Below are 19,048 nucleotides of genomic sequence, written 5' to 3' on the forward strand. Positions count from 1 at the left end.
TACTTAATTGTATTTCTTACAAGAACCTAAAATCAAAAGAAGTTATACATTAGCTTTGGAAAAATTAAAAACTAAAAAGAAAAAGGTACTAGTAATTTATAAGTAGCAATTTTCGAGTAATTATTACTTTTTTATGATTATGACGTTTAGTATTAAGTTAGGAAACGAAGTTAAGAAATGAAGTACTCTAGAAACAAGTACTTCATTACGTACTTCAAGCTAATTCCGTATCAGATTTTGAATCTCTATATTTCTGCAGATTATTCCACTATTTGCTCAATGACTATTTTTCATGTTGAAGATTAGACGGATTAAATTTAGGACAAAAGTTTTTTTAACAATATTTCAGTAGGCTTCATATCCTGAATTACAATTTAAAATATATGTAATTCTTTTAATACCTACCTCATAAAGATGTCGCCAAACTGTTCTAGAAATGGCGAATAATTATCGTGAATGTTATTTGACACTTGATTAAAAAAATGACGGAGACCCCTCATGTTCGTAGGTAAATAAAAGAACGTAGATTTGGCTGGGTCTCTTCCTCATGGGTGAGACCTGGCAAAGGAAAGACCGAGTCCCGATTTGCCGGCTGAGCGACCCCCGTGGGGTACGACTTTGTCGGATCCCGCGGGTTTTCGACGGGTTTGAGGCGAGGCACTCGCTGAGGTTTTGCGATGTATTCGACACAGTTCCAACCTCAGTGGTAAGGGGGGAAAAAGAAAAGAATAATAAAATAATTAGCTGGTTCCAAGAGACGTAGTAAATTTGTTTTTCTGGAAGGTTTTTTTGTAACTGAGAATTTAGAACTGTAATTTTAGAAGTTAAGAACGTTTGAGTTCAGTCTTGCATTCAAACCTTAAATTCTTCAAAAATCCATCTTCTGGGCAGTCTCACCTGCAAAAAATCATTACCCGGTTAAATGAGACACTTTCATACCTTAACTCGTTTTTCTTTCATTGCCTTATTAGTCAGCTTAGCAAGTATATTTAATTAAGTTTTCTTCCTGAAGGTAAAAATATTTCTACTGAAGGGTTGTGAAAATGACCTTACAAATCTTAAAAATACTGGTTTCTTGAACTTTGCCGTAGAAAAAAATTTGGGTGTTGAATTTTTTCGACAAAGAACCCCAGAACCGCCATTTTAAGTACCGTTGTTTGTTCTCTAAATTATAATGATATAATCACATATTTCATCAATATGATTAGACAATTCAGAAAATTATCTTTATAACTGAGCTAAAAAATATAACAAACTGAGCTAAGACGTTTTTATTCGTGTCGTTTTTTGTCGGTATATTAACATTCTGCTACGAACTTGGCCAACAACTTTTCCATACTTACCTCCTCATGATTATACACCCAGTTATCCATTAATATCTGACATTTCAGAATGGCGTACAAGTATGAGGAATTTACTGGGTATTCTTCAGTTCCTAACCAATTTTTTTAGCTAAAATTATTTTACTAACTGAATTAACACTCGAAGTTAGACCGTATAATATTACTTTCTACATCTGTATTCTTATAATATAATTTTCATACGCCACTCTTTATTTGTAAATATAACAGGCTAATGCTCGTCATTGTTTGTATATTAAACTTATTGAACTTCTTTGGGCGTTCTTCTCGAATGAGAAGAACTTCAAAAGTTCAATACTTTTCTTTTTCTCCTTTTTAGCCTCCGGAAATCACCGTCAGGTATTAATTCAGAGAATGAATGAGGATGATATGTATGAGTGTGAGTGATGTGTAGTCTTGTTCAGTCTCAGGTCGACTATTTCTGAGACCCAACCACCAACCACCAAAGAACACCGGTATCCACGATCTAGTATTCAAATCCGTAAAAAAGTAACTGCCTTTACTAGGCTTTGAACGTTGGAACTCTCGACTTTGAAACCAGCTGATTTGCGAAGACGCGTTCACCACTAGAGCAATCCGGTGGGTAAGAGTTCAGTACTTACAAATTTTAAACTTTTCGCTGACGCGACTTTTTGAAAGATTTGGAAAATATAATTATACAAATAAGAAAATAATAATAATAATATTGTATAATAATTCTTGGTTAAAATAATAATTCTACAAATTTTCAATTTACAAAACAGAAAAACAATTACAGTTACAACGATTAAAGTATCCTAATATTTTGGATAAAATCTTGCGCCAGAACTTTTCATAATCCCGTTCTATTCTTCCATAAGGCTAATACTGACATAGTCAGTATTAGCCTTATAAACTTGGTGTTTATTATGATGTTTTCTATAAACATCATCTTTCCTCCAATTAGAATATACTAGAATAATTGCAGAAAAAATACAAACCTTTCTTTGGTCGTTCCCATGACTTTTCGTATCCATTCAAAAAATATTAAGCCTATGCAACTTTTGTTAATGAATTTTATAAAGATTCCATTTTTCTTAAGTCAGTCCAAAATATTAGATAATAAAGAGTAGTGGCTAGGATATTATGAATTCTGTAAATAATGGCTTTTGTTGCAGGTACTTGCTGCTTAATTCCTAGTAATACTTGTCAGAGTTTAGAAAGCTCAGTTAAGCATCGTGGGGAAAATTATTGGACCGTTAACTAATTTCTTCCTTCCTACTACGTTCTTTTCCGGTGCACTATCACTCTACTGTATTATTAGGAGTGCCAACACTAGTTCAGATACCCCAGGTAAACCTACTGCGCATCTACTTCTTTACGCTTTTTAAATTTTGACGAGTAATGATTTTCTAATTTCTAAGTAACTTGTAGTTACTTTTTTTCGTTTAACCTCCGGGACCACCGTTAGGTATTGCATCAGAGGATGAGATGAAATGATTTTTAGCTTGTGAAAATCCATACCTGACCGGGATTCGAACCCAGAACCTCCGGATGAAAGACCGAGACGCTATCACTCGCGCCATGGAGGCCGGCTGTAGAGTCACGTTTAGCTTACTGTAACTTTACTTAGCTAAATATACATATGGTTCAGTGTTTTGAAACTGTCCATTGATAAAATTATCGTTTATTAACTATACTTTGGTAATTTATTTAATTTTTTAACGATATGGTTGTCATTTTATTGATATGGTTAACAAGAATCTCTGGATATTCTTTTAGTATTCCACTTATTTGAAATTTCTACTTTAACAATACATACCTGAAAACCTCATAAGCAAAGCAGATTGATTTAAAATGTAATTGTTATTATTTTATTCTACATTCTTAACTGCACACTAGACTACAATCAAAAGAGGCAAAGATAAAAAAAAAATATTTTTCAGTAAAACCTGGGTACCACAAAAAACAAGTGAAAAGACAGAATCAAGTACATTGAACTTATAATAGTAAAATTGAAACAGCATGTTTACAAATTAAAAACACTGTAACGTTATAGTTGCCTAATAGATTTTTAATACTAGTATCTGGTAGTAATTCTATGATTTATATAATCTTCCAGAAAAAAATATGAGATTACATAAAACGAATGATTACGCTAAACGATTATTGAAAAAATAGATTCGACAGAATTTTTAAGACCCGTTTACAAGAAAATTAATTTCATAATTATAAACTCATTTCTATTATTAAACGATCATCTAATCAGTTTATATAAAAAACTAGTTGAACCGGCAATTCTTCGTTGTTGTTAGATTTGATTATATATATATATATATATATATATATATATATATATATATATAGATTATATATAAGATTATATATATATACAGAATATATATATATTTTTTTATACACATTTTTTTATATATATATATATTCTGTATATATATATAATCTTAACACAATTGAAGGTTTGATAAAACATTAAAAACCTGAACACACGGGACTTCACAAAATTTAACCTTCTACTTTTACCCTATTTCCCTTTTCCCTATTTCTCTGCTTCCCTATTCCCTAATTCCCCTTTCCCTTTTTACAATTTTCCCGTCCCCCTTTCCTCCTTTTCCTTTTCTCCTCTTTACCCTTTTCCCCTTTTCCTTTCTCCCTTTTCATTTCTTTTTCGGATACTTGGTATATTGTTTACTTAGACATCCCAATACCGTTATCTATTTATTATATTGTTAAAGGAGTAACCCCCTAAGCTTTAAGCTAATCTTTTGCTTTAACAAAAGTTCATTCTATATAGTTTGTACTATTTCTCGTTTAGTTTTGTTCTATTTTATGATTACAAGTAATCCTTTTTACCTCCTAAGTGCTACTTCCTTTTTTGTATTTTTTCTGTATTTCTACTAATTCTTTTATGTCTTCAATCGATTACTTAATGTTTGAAACATATATCTACTTGAGTATATACAATTTTTAAATATATATATTTTGTTTATTTATTTACAGTTCTTCAGATCTTTGCTATTTATTTTTATTTTTTTTAATACTCAACCAAATAATAAATTATTTAATCATTTAAAGTAATAGGTTAATTTTTGCTAGCAATTTATCGTAACTACATCAGTAATTGTATTCATTTATTTAATTATGCAAATTTAAACTACACAATTTAGGCTATTGACGTTTACCAGTAAAACTACATCTGTACTGATCGATTCCCTTATCTCTTTAATAATTGCCTTATATTCATTAAAATGAGCACGAGCGCTTAGGTTTATCAGTTGATTTGCTGTAATTGATAAATTTATATTATACAACAATAGGACAATTGTTTTTATTTCTGTGTTAAATTAATATTTTAATGAACATATATTATCTCTAAAATTCTGAATGACAAGATTTCGTAGCACATTTTTATCACTTTTACCGCTAAATTAAGCGAAATTTATCAGTAGTATTCCACAATGTAATGCTTTAAAATTTTTTTATTGTTTTTTAACGTGACTGTTCATGTAAATTTAATTATAGGAACCGCATTAAAGAGTTTAAAAAATAATAATTATTTTTAAAAGGTTAAAAATAAGCAGAAAAAAATAGTCTAATACATATTATAAATAATATAATCTAAAGCAATATATTAGTAAAAAAATAATTTGAACTTAATTTAACACAGTTTTTAAGGCCTTAAAATAAATATTTTTATTATTTCCATTAAAATTAAAACAAATTACCTCATACTAAAATTCTGGGTTTCCCTTAAACTTTCCTGGCTTCATATCTCTAGAACTATACTGCAAGAAGAAAAGTATAGTAACCAGTCAACAATGGGGAATGGGGTTTTTGCATATTTCGACGTTTTCATGACTCGGGAACCACAAAAACCAAAAAAAGAGGTAATGTTTGCCGGTATGTACGAATTTGTGTTGGCGCGTTTGAAGCTTAACAACTTTTGACTGTATAAATCGATTTTTGTGAAATTTTGTATTTAGACTCGTGTGTGTACGGCTATTTTTTGGTAAACTTTTGGGGTCAATATCTACAGGGATGGGGTAGATAGTTTTCAGTGGTCAGTTTTCTCAAAATTTTGCAAATATAACCATACTTTATATTAAGTTCTGTACCTGTGTACATGCTTTCTTATTATTTATTTTAAAAACTTCCCCAAAATTCCTCCTTCTCTAAAAATCGAAAAAACTATCTTTTTATTAATTTCATATTTTTTAAAAGAATTTTTTTAATGTCTTCCTATGCATACTAGTAGGGTAAGCAACCCCCCTCAAACAAAATACATTGGGGGCAATATTGAGGGGGGGAGCAGCTGATCTAAGTTTAAAAATATCGATTTTTGGGATTTCTCAAAACTGTTATTTATTTAAACTTTTAATCACATTAAGTTTATCTAAATTTTTAATATGATTAAAAATTTAAATAATAAACGTTTACTAATAATAATAATAATACAATACATTTTGATCATAATTCACCCCACTCCACCACCAAAAAATAAATTTTAGGTAGCTTTAAACCAAAAAAATTCTTGGAAGGTAATTTCGGAGGTGGGGGAGCCAATAAAATAAAATCTACCAATTTTTTTGAAATTTTAAAGCATATTTGGTTCATTTAATCATATAATAATAATTTTACAACAAATCTTCGTCATAAATAACCCCCCAACGAAAAAAGAAGTCTTAGGTGTATAATTATTTTTCTACTATATAAGAAAAAATTACCAGTGCCAGGAAAGTATTACACCTTTGTTGTCAGTTTTTTATCGGTTTTTTTGATAAGAAATAAACCAATCCGTAAAAGTTTTGTTTCTATGTAAATTTTATAAGCCACCTCCTAAAATTTAAAAAGATATTTCACCATTTAGACTAGGTAAGGATGAAATCCAAAGGTAATAAAATTAAATTTATCTGTTACTTTAGAGGTAATTTTAACTTCACTTTAGCACATAATCGATTTTTAATTTTACAATTCTATTTAACAAATACTTCTATTTTTTACAAATTGAAAATTTATTTAGCCGATAATGTTCAAAATACCATATTTTTATTATTGAATAATTTCCCGCTTTTATAGAGTATATTACTAACATCACCGTCGCGTCGCGCCCGCCGCGCTATATTATTACTTGTGCGTCGTCGCCCGTCGCGCTATTGTTACAAGGGGTCGGTCCAAGGACCGACCCTTGGGGTACTCCTCTATCCACTACACGTTCCAGGATTCCACCATCAACATCACATATGATGCATCTACCTGTATGATACGAGCAGATAATCCGAATTAAGTATAGTGAAACTCCAAATTTTTCAGCGCGCGTCTGATCACGACGTAGGAAACACTGTTAAACGCATTCCTCACATCCAGTGTGACCAGAACGCACATCCTTCCTTTGCATCTCCAGCGGCCAACATTGATTCACTCCGCCAAACCCCGCACATCTGCAACAGCATCCAGTGCAGATCGCTCTTTAATGAAACCGTACTTTCTTTCTTTTTCCTGTTTGGCCTTCGGTAATTACCTTTCATATAATATTTCAGAGGATGAATGAGAATGATATGTATGAATTTAATGAAGTGAACAGTCTCAGTTCGACCATTCCTGAGGTGTGTGGTTAATTAAAACCCAATCACCAAATAACACCGGTATCCACGATCTAGTATTCAAATCCGTGTAAAAATAACTGACTTTACTAGGACTTGAACGCTGGAACTCTTGGCTAACGAAACCGTACTGATTTCGGTGGAGTCCACCCACCCTCTCCATCGCGCGGATTAACCGTTGTAGTGTCATTCTTTTAAAAACCTTGGCCTATGTATCTATCATAGAAAATAAAAATAAAATACATTTTTTTTTAATGTTTTGATGTAAATTTAAAAATAAATGAATAGAACAAATCAGGACACTTAAAAAAATACCAATATATTAAACAAGTTCTTTGCTTGTTTTGGAAGTCGTAAACAGAAAAGATACTTTGTATAAAAAATATCTAAATTTACGGTCTTATAAAATTATTTCTAGAACATATTAGGTTTTAGAAAAATTTATTTTACGATTTTTCAGACATTGCATTTTTATTGAATAGTTTTATGAGATCGAACTAAGATACTAAAATTGTTTTATGATGGAAGCACTGATATTTCTAAATACAAAAAAAAGTCCTTAGTTACTTTTTAATGACTAGAATATTTTTTATGGAATGATGTATAATACTAGAGACGTAAGATGTTTAGTCCAATTGAAAAATTACATAAAATACATTTAAAAATAAGAACATAAAATACATTTAACATTGCATCTTACCGGCCTCCGTGGCGCGAGTGGTAGCGTCTCGGCCTTTTATCCGGAAGTCCCGGGTTCGAATCCCGGTCAGGCATGGCATTTTCACACACGCTACAAATCATTCAATTCATCCTCTTAAGCAATACCTAACGGTGGTCCTGGAGGTTAAACAAAACCCTTGCATCTTACATTACGTGTCACTGCAGATGGTGCTGTTTGAACTATTGTATAACAATAAAAAAAACTCTGATGTGTACACCACATGAATGACTTCCTTGTACCCCTATTAAATTACATATAACATTTTTTTTTTTTAATGAAAAGTACATAAAATTTAATTTCATTAATAACTTATGATATTTTTTCTTATTTTTTTTTAATTATCATTGAATTACTATTTATCGTAAAAATTTTTATACAATCAGAGGTAATAATTATTAATAAATCAACATATTAAAATAAAAAAAAAATAATAATAATAAAAAGGAGTGAAGTCTGATTCGAACCGATGTGCCATCCTTTTGTAAAATCCAAGTATTACATTAAGTTTTTATTTGGCTATAACTCTGGAACAAATGAAAATAAGTACCACTTATTATATAGCGTTGAAAAACTCTCAGTGAAGGCTTATTACTGCAGTTAAGAAAAAGTCCAAAATCCAAATTTTTGGGGGTTTTAGGATATTTTGGTTCAGCCGATTGCAATCTAAAGGAGAAGTGCACAAGTAGATGTTACAGCAGTTCTAAATCCAAAATTTCAACATCCTACGGCTAATCGTTTTTTGAGTTATATAAGAGTTATGGTCAGCTAAGTCAGCTTTTTTTAACTAAAATTTGTTATTATGATTCATAACTTCATAAAAAAAAAAATACATATATTTTTTTAACATTCATTGGTAGACTGTGGTTATTTGTTACTGATTCAGAAAAGAAAACCAACCACGATATTTGAAATATTGATCACCGCAGATCAATAAATATAAAATAAAGAATTTTATTTTATCTTTTTATAAAAAGATAATATTTTGAAGAGCCAAACACAATTGAATTTAAATAAATTCGAATTTTTATGACAATTTTACAGCCGATTTCAGTATGTTAAAATTTTGTTTTCCGTATGTGTGCAGAATTTTAAAATTTGTGTCGGTATTTATTTATTTCTTTATGCATATTATTAACTGATTGTGTGTAAAATGATATGTAATTTTTATGATCTTGAAACTCAATGTACGAATTTATCTACGATTTTGACAAAAAAGAAAGAATAGTATTTGTTACAACTCTGGACGTTTCAGTGATGCTATCGATATAAATAGTTCGAGTTCATCTTATGTTCAATGTATCAATAGAAAGAGCTATTCAATTCAATAAAACTTTTAAATTTGACTGAAACTGCTGATTCGAATGTGAATTAAAATTTTTGATGATGTATGTTTGTATACCTCATTCACTGTTAGCTAATAATATTTATAAATATTTAAGACATTAGTTGTTAAGTTATTTGTGCAATGTGTCACCTTAGCATCACCAGCTCATATTATTTATTACTCACGCGAAAAATAAAACATTATTTTACTAAAGTAAAAAAGTACTTTTAATGGTATTTTGATATATTCCAAGCATATATATATATATATATATATATATATACACACACACACGTATTATTAGTGAACATTTTACTACGCTACAATTTTTTCGCCTTAAAGGTTAAATCAATTTAAAAATGTTATTATTACTCTTTTTTTTAAATCAGCTTACAGTTTAAGTAGCTAAAATCTTGGAGATTTTATTAGGCGCGTATAAAGAAAAACCATTAATTTTTCAGTGGAGAACAAAACTTTTTTAAGACTAAAGATCCTGATACGAATATTCCTGACGGTCTACCATTTACAGTTCTACTGTAGTCAGAAATTTACGAATTTTGCTTAAAGTAAACTTTAAGAAATCCGCTGCAGGCATGTATAAATGCTTCATGTTATAAAGATGAAAATAAACCTTAGTAATTATGCGATGGATTTTTATTTTACTGTACTGATAACAGATTACTTTTATCATTTGTTTATAAATATTCATTAGTTTTTGTTTGTTACTTCTAAAAGCTATAATAGGATAGTTTTCTTTAATAATGTGATATTTAAAGAACCAGTAAAATAATTTTCTTAGAATAATATACAGTTGGGGAATATTTTATTTTATTTTAAAAGAGAATGACAGCAGAAATATTTTTTTACTTAATACGAATAAACTGATACGAAATTCCTCACGTTCACGAACAGTACTGCTTTGTGAAACAGTGACCTGTCCTAAACCCGCAGAACAGCTGGAGGGGCTAGGACTACTCGAGTGGCTCCCTCTTCTTTACAATAGAGCATATGGTATACTAAAAAGAGAGTGGGGGGAAGCTTCATAAAATGACCTTCACCTTCACTTGCAGTAGTTGTGATGCCTCTGAAGCGTGAGTTGACATGAGATGGTGGTGCGTGTGGTTGCACTGGCACTAAGCCTCTGCTCTTGTTACGGTTTTGTTCTTCTTTCTCCTCCAGCTGCTGCCGGAGCTGGCACAACACGGCTTTTCCAGAACGGAGTCGGTTTCCTGTACGATTACCAGACTACTACCTTGCTGAATGAAGCGCCTGGACCTAACATCGGCAGTGACGTCGGGTTCCAGATATCAGCTGAACTCGCGGTCTCAGTCGTATGGCAGAATACTAATAACGCCGACCAGAAACTCTTCAAATTTGAGGTATGGTCACATTTGGATAATATTAGTCTAAGATATTAATTAACGCGAGTGATTATTTGGGGTTTTAAAAACCTTTCCCTGGAAGTATCAGTGCTAATACAAGAGTTTAAAAAATTCCCGAGATATTACATTTAATTAATTTACTTCTGCCCAAATAAGAATTAATTAAATTTTGCGCCGTAAATATTGCTTTTATTTTTCTTCTTATCGGGAGATAATATATGTATAACCAAGCTGTTACAAAACTTATGTAATAAAGTGCATTACACATTTTAGTTACTGAAAAGTTATCTGTTCTACGATTATTGTTTTTTACAGATGATTTTCCGAAGTTAATCATATTTTATTAAAACAAAACAAAAAAACAACAGCATTTAAAAAAGTAATTTATGACTTAATGTATAAAGTAAGTTATGTGAATTTTATTTACTTAATTAAGATAAAAAAAATCATAATGAAATTTTGTAAGCATATTTTCAAAAAAAATATTCAGATTATTACTATTCTTTTTTTTAATCCAGTACTCAAATACACGACAGGCATAGATTCTCGTTGTAAATACTGTACTTTTATTACATAGGCCGATAACCTACTAATTCAAATTAATAATATATTCATAAATGTAAATACCTGCACAAATTTAATACGAGTCATAACTGTAAAACCATATTTCATTGTCTTAATAAAAATACCAATAACTAAGTATTTTTCTTGGAAGTCGGGTTATTGACCTTCATATTAAGATTCTTAAGAACTGAATAATCTCTTGACACTGGTTTTTCTATCAACGAATTATTATTGTTTATATCAATATATATTATATATTTCTTTTATTTACAAAGTGCCTATAATTTAATAAATCAGAAAATAAAAAAAAACTTTTCTTATCGTTGATTTTTTTCAAAATAGGAAAGCAAAAACGATAATATTTCTTTCCCTATTTTTCCCCTACTCCAATAACCAGTTCTTTGAAATAGGTAATAGGTTGGTTTCTCTTATTTAAAATATTTAATTAATTCTACTTAAAAATATTTTCATCGATTATTGTATGCCAAACAAATTAATATATTATTACAATATTTTTTTTTGTCTTCAGTCATTTGACTGGTTTGATGCAGCTCTCCAAGATCCCCTATCTAGTGCTAGTCGTTTCATTTCAGTATACCCTCTACATCCTACATCCCTAACAATTTGTTTTACATATTCCAAACGTGGCCTGCCTACACAATTTTTTCCTTCTACCTGTCCTTCCAATATTAAAGCGACTATTCCAGGATGCCTTAGTATGTGGCCTATAAGTCTGTCTCTTCTTTTAACTATATTTTTCCAAATGCTTCTTTCTTCCTCTATTTGCCGCAATACCTCTTCATTTGTCACTTTATCCACCCATCTGATTTTTAACATTCTCCTATAGCACCACATTTAAAAAGCTTCTAATCTTTTCTTCTCAGATACTCCGATTGTCCAAGTTTCACTTCCATATAAAGCGACACTCCAAACATATACTTTCAAAAATCTTTTCCTGACATTTAAATTAATTTTTGATGTAAACAAATTATATTACTTACTGAAGGCTCGTTTCGCTTGTGCTATTCGGCATTTTATATCGCTTCTGCTTCGTCCATCTTTAGTAATTCTACTTCCCAAATAACAAAATTCTTCTACCTCCCTAATCTTTTCTCCTCCTATTTTCACATTCAGTGGTCCATCTTTGTTATTTCTACTACATTTCATTACTTTTGTTTTGTTCTTGTTTGTTTTCATGCGATAGTTCTTGCGTAGGACTTCATCTATGCCGTTCATTGTTTCTTCTAAATCCTTTTTACTCTCGGCTAGAATTACTATATCATCAGCAAATCGTAGCATCTTTATCTTTTCACCTTGTACTGTTACTCCGAATCTAAATTGTTCTTTAACATCATTAACTAGTTCCATGTAAAGATTAAAAAGTAACGGAGATAGGGAACATCCTTGTCGGACTCCCTTTCTTATTATGGCTTCTTTCTTATGTTCTTCAATTATTACTGTTGCTGTTTGGTTCCTGTACATGTTAGCAATTGTTCTTCTATCTCTGTATTTGAACCCTAATTTTTTTTTTTAATGCTGAAGATTTTATTCCAGTTTAAGTTATTGAATGCCTTTTCTAGGTCTATTTTTTTTTGTCTTCAGTCATTTGACTGGTTTGATGCAGCTTTCCAAGATTCCCTATCTAGTGCTAGTCGTTTCATTTCAGTGTACCCTCTACATCCCACATCCCTAACAATTTGTTTTACATATTCCAAACGTGGCCTGCCTACACAATTTTTTCCTTCTACCTGTCTTTCCAATATTAAAGCGACTATTCCAGAATGCCTTAGTATGTGGCCTATAAGTCTGTCTCTTCTTTTAGCTATATTTTTCCAAATGCTTCTTTCTTCATTCTAGGTCTATATATGCCAAGTATGTTGGTTTGTTTTTCTTTAATCTTCCTTCTGCTATTAATCTGAGCGCTAAAATTGCTGCCCCCTTCCCGATAATTTTCCTGAAACCAAACTGGTCTTCTCCAACACTTCTTCCACTCTTCTATGATTTCCTCTGTACAGAGTTCTAGTTAAGATTTTTGCTGCATGGGTAGTTAAGCTAATTGTTCTGTATTCTTCACATTTATCTGTTTCTGCTTTCTTTGGTATCATGACTATAACACTCTTTTTGAAGTCTGACAGAACTTCCCCTTTTTCGTAAATATTACACACCTGTCTGTATAATCTATCAATCACTTCCTCACCTGCACTGCACAGTAATTTTACAGGTATTCCGTCTATCCCAGGAGGCTTTTTGGCATTCAAATCTTTTAATGCTCTCTTAAATTCAGATCTCAGTATTGTTTCTCCCCTTTCATCCTCTTCAAGTTCCTGTTCTTCCTCTATAACAACAGTTTCTAATTTATTTTCTCCATATAACTCTTCAACATATTCCACCCATTGACTTTACCTTTCGTATTATAAATCGGTGTATCATCTTTGTTTAACACATTACTAGATTTTAATTTACTTACCACAAAATTTTCCTTAACTTTCCTGTATGCTCCGTCTATTTTACCAATGTTCATTTTTCTTTCCACATCTGAACACTTTTCTTTAATCCACTCTTCTTTGGCCAGTTTGCACTTCCTGTTTATAGCATTTATAGCTGTTTATAGACAGCTTTGAGCTGCTGTCCCTAGTTGTTCGATTCCTCAACTTTTGGTCAGTTACGAGTTCACCGTTTTGTCATGTAATCAATCGTCGAAATGCAACACTAGACCACTGGTCAATAGTAGACCAGCCCGGTGGGCTTATAGAATTAACACTACAATTTTTCTTAAAATAGATTCAATCATTTACGTGAAATATACGTGTAGATACAATCAAGGTAATCTATTCGCTTTTACTTTGCATGAAATTCAAAAGACATTTCAAAATTATAATGATAAATATTCTGGTAAACTGCAATTTTTCATTTAGATTATCTCGCTTTTAAGAGCCATAACTAAATGGTTGTAGGTGATGAGGCACAAATCCCTGAGAATTAAAACCATTCTCAAGAATTACAATTATGACGTCCGACGTTTCTTGGATAAGAGAAACTGTAGAGCGTTTTCCTACTGGCTTCAGTGAGCCGAATATACTAATTCGTACTGCATGCCAAATCCACTGAATTGCAGATAATATTTAAACCTACCAACGGCATATTCACCGTCATAGATACCGAATGTGATGTAAATATCATTACTCTCATAGAAAGTTACCGTGGTTACTACCTCTTGTTGCGAAACAAGTGAACCAACAATATTGTGCAGAACTTGATGCTACTTGTATCCATTGTTCTGCCTAAAGCTTCTTTACTTTCCCTTTGGAATACATTTTTAGTAACATAATATATTTGAGAGGGTGTCTGTAATTTATTTAGACTATATTGTATTAAGAATATTTCCTGTTTTTGATTTTCACATTTTCCATTTGAATTGAAGGTGTAAAGTGGTTTTTGGAGATAGCGTTTTTAAATACAAACGGAAAAAATTAAAACGATTCCCCCCCAACCGTGAAGTGTGTTGGATTGATGAATCCAAAAGAAATTAAAAAGCAATTTACTAATCAACTACGCAACTATTTAAGCCAAACAAAATAAACATAAAGCAATTCTAAATGTGATATTAATTGTCTAAATTAATTATTGTCAGTTCATTACCTGCAACAACATTAATCCTTTTATATACTGGTTAAAAACCAATTAATTTCCTGTGAGAATTTTAGATATTATTAATGTAAGCCTGGGCTGAACGGAATCCAAAATGCAGATCCTTTCATTACAAAATAAATTACTCATAACTACCCTTTCTAAATACCTGGAAATGCAATTCCAGAAGACGTTTTCAAAACTATAATAGATTTTTCCTCATTAGTTTTGTAGACGTAGAACATTCTGTTTGCAGTTAAAATTTAATTTTGTCTTACTGATCTACAGGTATATTATTCCTTGATGAGAGTATACATAGAACTGATTGTTTCTAAACTAGGGTAATTTAGTTTCTGTTAAGAGCTGCAATTTGAATTAACTGTAACTTACATTCATAACTATAAAAATAACCGACTAAGTCAGTTAAAGAAGCGTTTAGTTAGTAAAGAAGCGTCGTATATCATCAAGAGTTAATTTAGAATTGAAGAAGCTGTATCAGTTGATGTGTTAACATGTACTCCTTCATCAGAAGTAGGACGGGTCAGATAAATTTGTAAATAAAAACTTCTATTTTAAAGTCGTACCCAAGTCCAGATAATTTAGAAGCTAGCATACTGTTAAAACAAAAGGCTAAATAAGAATACCTCTAAATCCATCTATTCTATAAGTATAGCCTTATTAAGCCTATATAATTGCATATTTTAATTATTATCCGTTCACAATCTTTATCCGGAGAGAAAAGCTAGACATTACAGTCGAGACATTTTTCAAAATTTAACTTTAAAGCTAAAACTTTAAATCCCTTGAGGGGATTCAAAATAATTATAATAATAATAATAATAGTTTTACACTCATTAAATTTTTCTGAGTGTACTAACACTCAAATCTTAATTTAATCTTACTCTCAATTAATCTTTTTCACGAAAAATAAACGTGTAGATTTAATCTTACTGTATTAAGACGATAATTTTAATGAAATTTTATAGTTATATTATTTTTGTTTGATGTGTAATAACGTATTTCATAGGGCAAGGACGGATAAATATAAATAGTCGCCATATTTCGTTATTGGTTACAGCATTATAATTTGTTTGAATGTTCTAATGAGTATGTTATGGTGCATTCATAAATTTTTTTGTGTGAAACCTTCGGTGTTAGAGGAAGGTGCAGGGATTGCGTTGCCGCGAATCGGTTAATTTGAAAGTTGAGTGTTGTATATTATGGTAGGTGGTCGTGGTTGGAAGACGCCATACGAAGGTGACAGTAGGTTGTATAAATACTCTGATGAAATGTCTGCCGAGGCATTTGCATCAGTGGTATTCTGACAGAGACCAAACTGATGAATGTGTTGTGTTATCAAGTTTAGAGGGTCTAAAAGACGACCTCCGGTAAAGCCCATCAGGGCTAAAAACGGAGGTGATGGTGTGGCAACCGGGATCATCACAAGATGGGTGTCTTCCCCAACAGGGTTCAGGATTAATTTCACCTACCGATCTATTTTCTTCCAAAAGTTGCAAAGAAATTATTGATTTCTTTTCTCTCTTATAATCTTTACTTAAGTTTTAATTTATGCTTTAATAACAACAATAACATGCTTTAATAACATTAATTGCGATATGACGAAGGCTATCTAGGATTTTAAAATTTTTAAGGGTTGTTTAAAAAACTACATTTTGTAAAATTACTTTTTAAAAATCAGAGCAATTGTATTCTAATATTTCAGTAAACAGTTTAAAAAAAAATAGCAAAAGAAATAGTGAAACTTTAGAAAAAAGCTAAATAGTTATCTCTACAGGAGTAATTTTAACAAAATATTAGAAATGGTTATAATTTTAAGAGGCATAATTTAAATAAAGAAATTGACTTTTAAATCGTGTCTGCTTATTTGAATGATTGTTTAAAACTTGCTAATAATTTTGGACGTAGCGAAGACAAAAGAAAAGTTTACTTTTATTTATCTTTATCTGTTATATAAAAGAGAATGTCCTGACTGATTCACTAACTCATAATCAACGTACAACCAAACCTATTATAGGTAGAGACTTGAAAATTTCAGGGTACCTTCGTATTTTTAAGTAGGCGTGCACTAAGAAAGGATTTTGCGAAATTTTGATTTTAAGGGATTCAAATCGATAAAAAACTAAATTTCGGGGTTAACACGCTATCTGTTAACGTAAAAACAAGATACGCTATACTAAATATTTTACGATTCCATTGCAGTGTTTCCGATATGTGTGTCCGCTATAGACTAAAAAACTACTGGACCGATTTGCATGCGGGGAAGAAGGGAGAAAGGGAAAAATCGGAAAAAGGAAATAGGGAAAAATCGAAAAAGGTAAAAGGAAAGAAGGGGAAAATTAAAAAAAAGAAAAAAGGGGAAATGGGGAAAATGAAATGGAAAGGGAAAAGAGGAAAGAGCATGGGAGAAAGATACATGGGGAAAGAGGAAGGGGAAAGGAAAGAAAAACGGGAGTAGGAAAGGGAAACGGGAGAAAACGGGAAGGGAGAGCGAAGCGAGCCATGACCCTTTGATCGTGATGGGAAGCGCAAGTAACCATACAGCACGGGCGAAACCGCGATGGAGATGCTAGATTTGGGATTGTAATAAATTTTTTTGTTTATCATAAATTGTTTATATTAAAAAAGCATTGCGGGTAAAGCTACATCTATATAGCGGGAGAAGTCGCGACGGGGTACGCTAATTTATTTATAAGTGTCGATCGCTGGATTGTGTAAAGCAAAGAAAAACCTCGTGGTATAGTTTGGGTGAGTACGTAACTGGTGATCAACTGAGCGACAGTATTGAAAAATTTCTCGATAATTTCTGAATTGATATGAAGAGTAATGAAAGTGAAATAGAAAACTTCAATTCCCCTACTCGTAATTGATACAATGATAAAAAAGAAACCGAGCCAAAGTTTGCTCGCCTGCTTCACAATCCTTTCTTCCAACTCTTCATTTCTTCTCCCACTGCTTTGCTTTATAAAAAGGCTTTAATGTGATTTTATGTAAATTTCTCTGAAGACAGACATTTTTACTTCTTTGTTGCGCTTTAGTAGGGAAGCATCCGTATGTATATTTTATAGGATCTATTTTACAATTTTCGTTCTTAGATTTATTAATTTATTCAAGCTACATTGCTAAAGAATTAGTAAGATGTAAGAAAAATGTTTGAATATTTATTTTGTTTCTCGTTTTCTTTGATTCACGAATGAAATTTTGTAACCTGTTCAGATTTATTTACCCTTGTTTCAAAATTTCTACACCTTTTGGAATAACATGTAAATTAGTTTGAAAAAACACCACAATCATTGTATATACAGATAAACAGAGTGCAATGATTTTGGAAGACCAATGAGCTAGATCGGATGTGTATGAAAGAAATGTTGACTAAGTTTTATATTTTTTACACTATCACATAATAATCACTTCCCAAGAAGCTTTCTACCGTTTTTTTTTTCCAAAATAAATGATTTGATTCACATTCTGGAATGGTAGAACTTTCAACTAAAAAATTACATTTTATAGATGATACGAATTGTATAACTCATTAATAATAATTAAATAGCTATAATTTAACATTTTTATCTTTTTATGGTTTTTAATCAAGGATATAGATTTTTGTTAGCTTTTCTTCTTTCGTCATGTAATGTTGATATAAGTATCACTTTCGTTACGTAATCTATTAAAGCTTATTTTTTCGAATAAATTAAAGATACACTTTTCAAACACCATTAAGAATTAGAAATAGTATAATCTCGTTTTTTTGTACTTATTTCTATTAATTATATTTTTATATCATAAAAAACCTTATTTTAAAAATAAATATTAAGATTCCTAATTACCGTATAAACAGGTCAGGTTACATTTCAAATAGATTTTTTTAAAATCATCTTATCTTCTTATGTAATTGATCAATCAAAATCCGGATTATTCAAGAATGGTACGTTGATAACTTGTGAAAATTTTCTATTTTTGTACAGTTTTTATTTCGTTAAATTAAATTTTTATTTTTCGTAATTATCTAATTTGATATACTTAAATGACTGATGATTGTCTGCGCATATACTGATCTATCAAAATGTCATAAAATTCTTGTAGATAACATGTTAATATTATCAACTAATTAACTATTTATTTACCTGTTTATACCCGGAAGGGGCAGATAACCCATCACAGGGCAGTTCTAACCGGCTTACAATCATACAGATCTTGTAAAACCGACTGGTTTAAACGTTAATAAAATTTCTTCTTGGAAACATCTTTTTTTTCTAGAAAAGTTATCTAACCTAGTTGTGAACTCCTCAGCCTTGTAACCAATTGTACACCTGTAGCTGCCAGAGACAAAACAGGACCAAAAATACAATGAGATACAACCATCAAACCTGGATTTTCGCGAAATCTAACTCTTAGAAGTTTGTTGTTTTTTAGAAATCCAAATTATTTTGCTTTGATTTTTTTCGTATCGAATTAGGTGGCTATTTTAGTCATTA

At 31.0% G+C, this 19,048-nt stretch overlaps 1 protein-coding gene across 2 annotated transcripts in view; it reads left to right on the top strand.

Moving 5' to 3' along the window:
* The window catches only part of Mtp (microsomal triacylglycerol transfer protein), a 132,003-nt gene that overhangs the window by 30,996 nt on the left and 81,959 nt on the right, over positions 1-19,048 (top strand). For both annotated transcript variants that reach the window (XM_075358115.1, XM_075358121.1), the window contains one exon: positions 10,162-10,361. In XM_075358115.1, the coding sequence (XP_075214230.1) occupies positions 10,162-10,361 (200 nt within the window). The remainder of the gene's footprint in view (positions 1-10,161; positions 10,362-19,048) is intronic.

The sequence above is a fragment of the Lycorma delicatula genome, chromosome 1 (genome assembly GCF_047948215.1).
Source record: "Lycorma delicatula isolate Av1 chromosome 1, ASM4794821v1, whole genome shotgun sequence".
Lineage (NCBI taxonomy): Eukaryota > Metazoa > Arthropoda > Insecta > Hemiptera > Fulgoridae > Lycorma > Lycorma delicatula.